The 11317-nt window shown below is 39.0% G+C and overlaps 1 protein-coding gene across 1 annotated transcript in view; it reads right to left on the bottom strand.

Annotated features, from left to right (window-relative positions):
- Positions 1–220: 220 nt before the first annotated feature.
- The window catches only part of Rh7 (Rhodopsin 7), a 180087-nt gene continuing 168990 nt past the window's right edge, over positions 221–11317 (bottom strand). The window contains exons 4-5 of the mRNA XM_067792363.1: positions 3655–3785; positions 221–1968 (exon numbers count right to left, since the gene is read on the bottom strand). Of these exons, the coding sequence (XP_067648464.1) occupies positions 1091–1968; positions 3655–3785 (1009 nt within the window). The 3' untranslated portion in view covers positions 221–1090. The remainder of the gene's footprint in view (positions 1969–3654; positions 3786–11317) is intronic.

The following is an 11317-nucleotide window of genomic DNA, read 5'->3' as shown; positions in this document are numbered from 1 at the left end:
ATAGCGGCTGCTGAGTAGAGTATCACCCCATGTCGGCTGCCTGTTCAAAATCGTCCTATCTCAAAATATTTTTCAAAAATTGCCCATTTCAGGATTGGTCACAAAACCGCCCCATATTAGAATTACATTGAAAAACGTCTTATCGCAGAATGATTTTCATTGACTCCCTGCATTGAACTTATGCTCAGATAGGGAGTTTTTGAAACAAATTTTGAGAAAGTATATTTTTGAATAAAATTCTTACGTGCGGCATTCCTCAAACAAATTCTGAAAGAATGACCAAACCAACATAACTCTTTTTTATCAATTCACAATATATTATTGATGATTTTTGATAGCCTTGTAAGTTCACAAAATATTTAGTAGAAAATGAATTATTTCCCCCAAAACTTGTTGGCATTTACAAATTTATTATCACTACTAATATACTACTAAAGGTACTTTTCTACTACAATTTTCGCTAAAGGAGATTGAGTTTTTCCCCGTTTTCCTTACACCATTAAAGCAACCCGTCCAGATTTTTAAATTTGGGAGTGTCAAAGCTCTGTTATCATTGGAGAACAAACCTCTAGTAATTGAATCGTGTTACTCACCATTTGAAACAAAGCTTTCTATATCAAACATGAAAACAAAATATGTTATACAGTTCAAATGCACAAGTACACATACAACAATACTATATACAAAGCACACATGTTTACAAGTATGAATCGATACATATACATACATGAACCTTTTATTAGTTTTATCCAGACCTGTTAAATTTGAATTAGCATTAGTAATCAATTAGTTGGATGCTTATTTTAATAGATTATGATTATTTCAATTATTTTCAGAAAAAAAAACAATTAATAATTGATTACCATTAGAAAAAAAAATCATGATTTTTTTCAATAATCGTAAAAAATCATAATTTTTAATTTTATTTTTAATCAATTGGAAAGTAATCATTAAAAATAGAAAATAATGTCAAGTAATCAATAAATTAAAAAGAAAATAATCAATTAAACGAGTAATCATTACCAGTAGTAATCATTATTTAACAGGTCTGATTTTATCCAACAAAAGAATCAAAAAAGGTCTCCATATATTAGAAACGACTTTGTTCTATAATCCCATCGCTGAAAAGACCGCCAATCGAAAATTCATAATCTTCATCATTCTCCTCAGTCACCTCTTGTAAAGCATGTAAATTACTATTTTTCTTTGCACTCTCACTACTACGATTACGCATATCCACGTCACTTATGACACGTAAACGACGCGCTGACGAACGTGTCAAATACGTTGAAGGTGTCGTTGATGAGCGACGCAAATAGCCACGACCCCACAAAAGGCGTCCAAATTCCATACGAAAACGTGGATGTGTTGCAGCATAAAAATATGGATCTACACAAGCTGCTGTCTTACAAAATAGTGCCGGGATCATTGAGCCCAATGGTGTTAGATATTCTTCTTTGCCAAAAACACCCAACATTGCCACAATTGAATAAGGCGTCCACGCAAGAAACCACAAGCCAATTATACCCACCACAATCAAAGCCAATTTTTGTTCAGTCTTATTCTTATCTTTGCTCGATTGTATACGATTGGCCGCTATTACGACTTTTAATATGTGAAAATATGAGAGACATATTATTGTAAAGGGTACACACCAGGCTGCAACGAAGAATGTGAACATAAAGATGCGCGCCGGTAAACCTTTGTTTAGATAATCGAAACTGCATGTGGTTAGGAAACCTTCTGGCACATAAACGGAGAAACCAATATCCAGTGCTGGTACAATGGAGAATGCAAAGCTGTACATCCAAATAATCGATATAATGTATGTAGACTGCACTTTAGCTGGTTTGCGTAATGGATCAAGCGGATGCACAACAACATTATAGCGATCTAATGCTATCGCAGTTAGGGTTGCTATGGATGCAGTGCCACTTAGACCGCCGAGGAAGCCATAAATGCGGCAAGCTGTAAAGAATTTAGGGAAAAAGCGGTAAAGATAAAAAGCGAATGGAAATTATAATGTAGAAAGAGAAAAAAAAAAAAAATGATGGTAAAAACAAAATCAAAAAACATTAGCAGTTATTCAATATATTTTTTTTTCATATCCACCAGATTGAAAAAATGACACTGAAGATGGCACAACGGCGAAAGCGGTTTGTCTCCAATCCAAAATGGACAAGGGACGACGGGAAATCGTTCCAATATACAGATTGGATGCCCTTATATTAAAGAAACTACCTAAAAGAAGTAACCAACTTCGAAGTTTAGTGTAAGTTCGGCCTATAACGGGTCTTTCAAACACCCAATCTCAACAAACGGTTTCAGAACGACAAATCTCAGTATTTCGTTCGAAAACTTTACATCAGAAGGCTGTGAAGAACGTTCTATTTCAGAACTTTTTTTTAGAAATTCCATTTCTCACCTATTTAGGTAAGGTTGAACTGGCCGGTTAATAAAGACCATACATATAATGAATGTGTTCGTAGTGTTACCAGAATTTGTTTGACGACCCAACAGAAGAACTCCAATCAGGTAGCAGATCTTATGTAGATCTAGGTAGAATAACTCCGTCCTCTTGGCATATATTAGAATTTTTCTTGGACCTAGCTTAATTGCTGCCTCGAGATCTGGCAACTCTGCTGCTCCTAATAGCTCGAGCTTTGACCTGGCGAGCGCAGGACTCGAACACAGAATGTGCTCAACCGTTTCTTCCAGCATTTCGCACTTCTTACTTCTGCTGTTACTGACGAGGTCTAACTGATAAGCATGTGTCGCCAGAAGGCGATTTCCAGTTAATATAGCGTCTTATTTCTTTAGAAATCTGACGCTTTTCCTGCTTGATGGATCATATGCAACTCCTGTCTTTTTTTTAAGCGGAGTCGCCCCTCGGCAGTGTTTGGCAAGCGCTCTGGGTATATTTCTGCCATGAAAAGCTCTCAGTGAAAACTCATTTGCCTTGCAGATGCCGTTCGGAGTCGGCATAAAACATGTAGGTCCCATCTGGACGATTTGTAGGGAATATCAAGAGGAGCACGACGCAAATTGGAAGAGAAGCTCGGCCTTAGATCTCTTCGGAGGTTATCGCGCCTCACATTTATTTTTTTATTTTTTAATGGTTAAGCCGACTCCAGATGCCCATGCATGTATATCTTGAAGTGCCTGATCCATCAGAGAGCTGATTGTTGTTAGGCATCTGCCGCTAATGATAACTGAAACGTCATCTGCATATTTTGTAAATTTCACTGGTCCTCTGTCAAACCGGCCAAGCACATGTTCGATAATCGGCGTCCACAGCATTTGTGATAAACCCCACCCTGCGGCGTTCCTCTGTTTACAGATTTCGCAGCCTGGCACAGACCCCATAGCGATGTGATCATTCTGCACGTTAACATGGAGCCGATCCAATTTGCTAAAGCTGGATGAACTTCAATCGAGTTGAGACTGTCCATGATTACTCTTTTCGAGACATTGTTGGAAGCTGCGGCAATGTGCAGAAAAACACCTAGGGAATTTCCGGGTCATCAGAAAAAATTATTTTTTTATAAAATAAGGCACATCTTCGCAGACATTAACTAGTGGTATTCCCTCATTTTTGACAGTATCTGACATAAAATTCTTCATATAAATATAAAATTAAAATTTACAACTCACCAGCATCTCCTAAAGCTGGACCTTGTTTAAAATTGTTGTAAATCGCAATGGGACACTTTAACAACATGAGAAGATCACTCACAGCCAAATTGATGACCAATGTATTGGCGGGTGTGCGCAAAGATTTGCAACTGTAAATATAAGAAAATGAATAGTTCTATAAGCACATGATAATACAAGCAGATAAGTTTAAGTAGTCCAGACAGCGAAGAGGTGAAGCAAAGTCTCACTGGCTAGGATGAATTCGCTTAGATAGTGCCATATATATTGTAAAGAATTTTGGGGAATTCCGACTATTTTGCACCTTCTGCTATCGTTCGAATCGCTGAACTGTCGAATAAATAACTCAAATATTCAAGATAGCAATATCTCCTTTATTTAGAACTCTACTGAAGTATTAGCACTTTACAATTATCGCATACTTCACAACACGCGTGTTAAAATCAAACTGATTAGTTATTCCTCTGCTTGCGCAGCTTTTATAGTCTCTGTTGCCTCGTTCGCATATTTCTCTTAAGGTCTAAACTTTTCACTAACATGCCTTCCGGAACAATTGTATCTCATACTTGGTTATTAACCTATATGTCTATGTATGTCTGAGTAACAATTTCTGCTCTTAGCTGACGATTACATATCTGTATGTGGAATAATCTCTTTGCTTCGATTTGCTGAGTATGTCTGTGGTACTGCCTTGTACATAGCTGTGGCTGCTTGTTTTAATGTGTTTATGTACATAAGTGAGGTAGCTTTCTTTTTGTTGTTGTTGTGATTATTTACTATCATCATAGTGATGCTAATATTCGCCACAATATCAAGCGCTATGAAAAGGAACATTTGCCCTTCCAACTGTATGCTTATTCTCGTTCCATATACTGTTCCACATAAATATAAGTTTTAGCTTAATAACTTATGCACCAAGAACTATAAGAATATAGCAACTATGGAGGTATAATTATAAAGTTTGCAAACCACAGATTTTGTAAACCACTGTAGCAGGTACTTTGGTGTTTATTAGGCGTATTAGGCCTGCAAAATTAGGCGGTATACAAGCTATCAATGCTTAGCATTACGAGAGCCTTGAAAGCAACGCCGACGGCTGCACTGTATGCCATTCTGCACATACCACCTGTAGATCTGGAAGCAAAGAACATAGCGTTAACAACTGCAACGAGGCTCTGTGCCTCAGGACAGCTTGAGCGCAGACCATACGACCATAGTAGTAGCGCGTCATCAAATACAGGACGAACAGACTACCTGATTCCGTATCTGCGCTGACGCAAGGATGCCCAAATGGCGGACGAGACGATACATATGTACACCGATGGTTTCAAAAGAGTGGAAGGAGAAGGGTATCCGCTATACTGTGTGATCAGGAAATGAACAGATCCTATAAGTTGCAAGATCACTGTAGAGTTTTTCCAGGCGGAAGTAGTAGCCGTAACCAAAGCAGTAGAAACTCTGGCAGAAAAAACCTCAAAAAGCAGACGCGTCAACTTTTATATTTGACAACCAAGCAGCAATTCCTACAAAAGCCTTGCATAGCACAGTGTCTAAAAGTATGGTAGAGCATAACCAGTCCCTGGAAAGAATTGGGATAGGGAGAAGCATGCATCTGTATTGGGTCCCAGGGCATATGGAAATAGATGGGAATGGAAAATCGTATGAACTATCTAAAAAGCGCGCATCCTTCGAAGCTTGCTCCGTAGACGTCCCAATTAGGTTGGGCGAGATAAAGAAAACGTCAGATTTGCACATGATCGACTAAGTGGGAAAGGCGTGGACTCAAGCGCGGGGCTGTTTCAAACATTATGTATGGTCTTTGAATAACAAAGTTACTCCCATCTTTAAAAATAGAGGCAACTAGACTCATGGCTGGTATTCTGACTTGAAACTGCTTTCTGGCGTTAAATAAATAAAAAGATAAATGTAAGACGCGATAACCTCCGAAGAGATCTACGGCCGAGCTTCTCTTCCAATTTGCGCCGAGCTCCTCTTGATTTTCCCTACAAATTGGCCGGACGGGACCTACATGTTTTATGTCGACTCCGAACGGCATCTGCAAGGCAAATGAGTTTACACTGAGAGCTTTTGATGGCAGAAATACACCCGGAGCGCTTGCCAAACACCACCGAGGGGCGACACCGCTTAGAAAAATTTTCTTCTAATTGAAAAACCCAATTTCTAAAATTTTTATGTTGCTTTGCCCGGAGTGTGAAGCAAGGGCATACGGTATGGTAGGCGGAGCACGCTGCCATCACACCACGGTGGCCGCTTTCTGGCGTTAAATTCCTTTAAATAAAGCTTAGTCAGTGATATCAGATGTAGGAAGTGCGGGTTGGAGCAGGAAATGATCGGGCATATTAGTGCTCGTGTCCTGTGCTTTCCTGGCTAAGACTCCAGCTATTTAGAGTGATACAGCTGTCAGATCTAGAAGCAGCTAGTGAAATATGCCCTAGAAAGCTTCATGTATCATGTAGAGTATGGAGTTATTTTATAATATAGGTCCTGGTTTTCGGAAGGGGTTTTCAATATGGTCATTGCACAAATTTCTGGTAAGACTACGGACTCATTCAGTCTATATGAGGTACTTACGGACCAGCCAGTTAAATTATGTTTACAAAGAAAAATAAATTGAGGCAATTTCGATAATAATTGAGTGGTGTTCATACAACTCAATTTAGCTTAAACAATAGTAATTTGATAGGTAGTTGGCTCATCTCTACACTGAAAGAAAAAGACGTAAAATTAACCGAAATACGGGTCAATTCAACCGAAATTTCTGTTAATTTTTATCCATCGCAACAAGATGAATAAACTGCGCACAAATCGTTGATTCGCAATTGACCGTTTTAGTGGTCAAATGAACAAAAAAAGTTCTTGCGACCGTTTTGTACGAAAGTACCTATGTTGCCATATAAATAAATAAATGTAAGGCGCGATAACCTCCGAAGAGATCTAAGGCCGGGCTCTCTTCCAATTTGCGTCGTGCTCCTCTTGATTTTCTCTACAAATTGGCCAGACGGCACCTACATGTTTTATGCCGACTCCGAACGGCATCTGCGAGGCAGATGAGTTTTCACTGAGACCTTTTCATGGCAGAAATACACTCGGAGCGCTTGCCAAACACTGCCGAGGGGTGACCCCGCTTAGAAAAAATTTTCATCTAATTGAAAGACCTTATTTCTAAAATTTTGATGTTGCTTTGCCCGGGGTGCGAACACAGGGCATACGGTGTGGCAGGCGGAGCACGCTACCATCACACCACGGTAGCACTTACTAACCGAACGTCAATTGGGCTTACATCAAATATGCTGGCATATGTTAAACATTATACACTTTATTATTTTGTTTTATTAAACGCACTTTCACCAAATTTTATATTATATATATTTGAAACGATTCTAAAACAACTCAAACTTTTATGTTGTCGGAAACATCAATATTAAACAAGTAAGGAAGGTTAAGTTCGGGTGTAACCGAACATTACATACTCAGTTGAGAGCTATGGTGACAACATAAGGGAAAATAACCATGTAGGAAAATGAACCGAGGGAAACCCTGGAATGTGTTTGTATGGCATGTGTATCAAATGAAAGGTATTAAAGAGTATTTTATGAGGGAGTGGGCCATAATTCTATAGGTGGACGCCATTTAGGGATATAGCCGTAAAGGTGGATCAGGGTTGACTCTAGAATGCGTTTGTACGATATGGGTATCAAATTAAAGGTGTTAATGAGTATTTTAAAAGGGAGTAATCCTTAGTTCCATAGGTGGACGCCGTTTCGAGATATCGCCACAAAGGTGGAACAGGGGTGACCCTAGAATTTGTTTGTACAATATGGGCATCAAATTAAAGGTATTAATGAGGGTTTTAAAAGGGAGTGGTGGTTGAATGATGTATATTGGTGGTTGTTGTATACGTGGTCACCTTTTCGAGATATCGCCATAAAGGTGGACCAGGGGTGACTCTAGAATGCGTTTGTACGATATGGGTATCAAATGAAAGGTGTTAATGAGTATTTTAAAAGGGAGTAATCCTTAGTTCCATAGGTGGACGTCGTTTCGAGATATCGCCATAAAGGTGGACCAGGGGTGACTCTAGAATTTGTTTGTGCAATATGAGTATCAAACGAAAGGAGTTAATGAGTATTTTAAAAGGGAGTGGGCCTTAGTTCTATAGGTGGACGCCTTTTCGAGGCATCGCAATAAAGGTGGACCAGGGGTGACTCTAGCTTTGTTAGTACGATATGGGTATCAAATGACAGGTGTTAATGAGTATTTATAAAAGGGAGTGGGCCTTAGTTCTATAGGTGGACGCCGTTTCGAAATATCGCCATAAAGGTGGACCAGGGGTGACTCTAGAACGTGTTTGTACGATATGGGTATCAAAAGAAAGGTGTTAATGAGTATTTTAAAAGGGAGTAATCCTTAGTTCCATAGGTGGACGCCGTTTCGAGATATCGCCATAAAGGTGGACCAGGGGTGACTCTAGAATTTGTTTGTACAATATGGGCATCAAACGAAAGGTGTTAATGAGTATTTTAAAATTGAGTGGGCCTTAGTTCTATAGGTGGACGCCGTTTCGAAATATCGCCATAAAGGTGGACCAGGGGTGACTATAGAATGTGTTTGTACAATATGGGTATCAAAAGAAAGGTGTTAATGAGTATTTTAAAAGGGAGTAATCCTTAGTTCCATAGGTGGACGCCGCTTCGAGATATCGTCATAAAGGTGGGCCAGGGGTGACTCTAGAATTCGTTTGTGCAATATGGCTATCAAACGAAAGGAGTTAATGAGTATTTTAAAAGGGAGTGGGCCTTAGTTCTATAGGTGGACGCCGTTTCGAAATATCGCCACAAAGGTGGAACAGGGGTGACCCTAGAATTTGTTTGTACGATATGGGCATCAAACGAAAGGTGTTAATGAGTATTTTAAAATTGAGTGGGCCTTAGTTCTATAGGTGGACGCCGTTTCGAAATATCGCCATAAAGGTGGACCAGGGGTGACTCTAGAACGTGTTTGTACGATATGGGTATCAAAAGAAAGGTGTTAATGAGTATTTTAAAAGGGAGTAATCCTTAGTTCCATAGGTGGACGCCGTTTCGAGATATCGCCATAAAGGTGGACCAGGGGTGACTCTAGAATTTGTTTGTACAATATGGGCATCAAACGAAAGGTGTTAATGAGTATTTTAAAATTGAGTGGGTCTTAGTTCTATAGGTGGACGCCGTTTCGAAATATCGCCATAAAGGTGGACCAGGGGTGACTCTAGAACGTGTTTGTACGATATGGGTATCAAAAGAAAGGTGTTAATGAGTATTTTAAAAGGGAGTAATCCTTAGTTCCATAGGTGGACGCCGTTTCGAGATATCGCCATAAAGGTGGACCAGGGGTGACTCTAGAATTTGTTTGTACAATATGGGCATCAAACGAAAGGTGTTAATGAGTATTTTAAAATTGAGTGGGCCTTAGTTCTATAGGTGGACGCCGTTTCGAAATATCGCCATAAAGGTGGACCAGGGGTGACTATAGAATGTGTTTGTACGATATGGGTATCAAATTAAAGGTATTAATGAGGGGTTTAAAAGGGAGTGGTGGTTGTTGTATAGGTGGTCGCATTTTCGAAATATCGCCATAAAGGTGGACTAGGTGTGACTCTAGAATTTGTTTGTACAATATGTGTATCAAAAGAAAGGTGTTAATGAGTATTTTAAAAGGTAGTAATCCTTAGTTCCATAGGTGGACGCCGTTTCGAGATATCGCCATAAAGGTGGGCCAGGTGTGACTCTAGAATTTGTTTGTGCAGTATGAGTATCAAACGAAAGGAGTTAATGAGTATTTTAAAAGGGAGTGGGCCTTAGTTCTATAGGTGGACGCGTTTTCGAGGTATCGCAATAAAGGTGGACCAGGGGTGACTCTAGACTTTGTTAGTACGATATGGGTATCAAATGAAAGGTGTTAATGAGTATTTTTAAAAGGGAGTGGGCCTTCGTTCTATAGGTGTTCGCCTTTTCGAGATATCGCCATAAAGGTGGACCAGGGGTGACTTTAGAATATGTTTGTACGATATGGGTAGCAAATGAAAGGTGTTAATGAGTATTTTAAAAGGGAGTGGGCCTTAGTTCTATAGGTGGACGCCGTTTCGAAATATCGCCATAAAGGTGGACCAGGGGTGACTCTAGAACGTGTTTGTACGATATGGGTATCAAAAGAAAGGTGTTAATGAGTATTTTAAAAGGGAGTAATCCTTAGTTCCATAGGTGGACGCCGTTTCGAGATATCGCCATAAAGGTGGGCCAGGGGTGACTCTAGAATTCGTTTGTGCAATATGGGTATCAAACGAAAGGAGTTAATGAGTATTTTAAAAGGGAGTGGGCCTTAGTTCTATAGGTGGACGCCTTTTCGAGATATCGCCATAAAGGTGGACCAGGGGTGACTCTAGAATGTGTTTGTACGATATGGGTATCAAATTCAAGGTATTAGTGAGGGTTTTAAAAGGGAGTGGTGTTTGTTGTATAGGTGGTCGCATTTTCGAAATATCGCCATAAAGGTGGACCAGGGGTGACTCTAGAATTTGTTTGTACAATATGGGTATCAAAAGAAAGGTGTTAATGAGTATTTGAAAAGGGAGTAATCCTTAGTTCCATAGGTGGACGCCGTTTCGAGATATCGCCATAAAGGTGGGCCAGGGGTGACTCTAGAATGAGTTTGTACGATATGGGTATCAAATTAAAGGTATTAATGAGAGTTTTAAAAGGGAGTGGTGGTAGTTGTATATGTGAAGGCGTTTTCCAGATATCGACCAAAATGTGGACCAGGGTGACCCAGAACATCATATGTTGGATACCGCTAATTTATTTATATATGTAATACCTGCCAAGATTTTAAGGGTTTTTTATTTCGCCCTGCAGAACTTTTTCAGTTTCTTCTACTTAATATGGTAGGTGTCACAACCATTTTATAAAGTTTTTTCTAAAGTTATATTCGCTTCAATAAAACAATCCAATTACCTTACCATGTTTCATCCCTTTTTTCGTATTTGGTATAGAATTATGGCATTTTTTTCATTTTTCGTAATTTTCGATATCGAAAAAGTGGGCGTGGTCATAGTCGGATTTCGTTCATTTTTTATACCAAGATAAAGTGAGTTCAAGTAAGCACGTGAACTAAGTTCATTAAAGATATGTCGATTTTTGCTCAAGTTATCGTGTTAACGGCCATGCGGAAGGACAGACGGACGACTGTGTATAAAAACTAGGCGTGGCATCAACCGATTTCGCCCATTTTCACAGAAAAGAGTTATCGTCATAAAATCTATGCCCCTGTCAAATTTCAAAAGTATTGGTTAATTTTTGTTCGACTTATGGCGTTAAAAGTATCCTAGGCATCTTTTATTTTTGTATTTCTTTGCACCATATCATTACTGGAGTTGAATGTTGACATAATTTACTTATATACTGTAAAGATATTAAATTTTTTGTTAAAATTTTACTTTAAAAAAATTTTTTTTTAAAGTGGGCGTGGTCCTTCTCCGATTTTGCTAATTTTTATTAAGCGTACATATAGTAATAGGAGTAACGTTCCTGCCAAATTTCATCATGATATCTTCAACGACTGCCAAATTAGAGCTTGCAAAAGTTTTAAATTACATTCTTTTAAAAGT

The sequence above is a fragment of the Eurosta solidaginis genome, chromosome 5 (genome assembly GCF_040869045.1).
Source record: "Eurosta solidaginis isolate ZX-2024a chromosome 5, ASM4086904v1, whole genome shotgun sequence".
In the NCBI taxonomy this organism is placed as follows: Eukaryota; Metazoa; Arthropoda; class Insecta; order Diptera; family Tephritidae; genus Eurosta; species Eurosta solidaginis.
The sequence above is the reverse complement of the archived record's forward strand: the minus strand, read 5'-3'. Positions and strand labels throughout refer to the sequence as shown.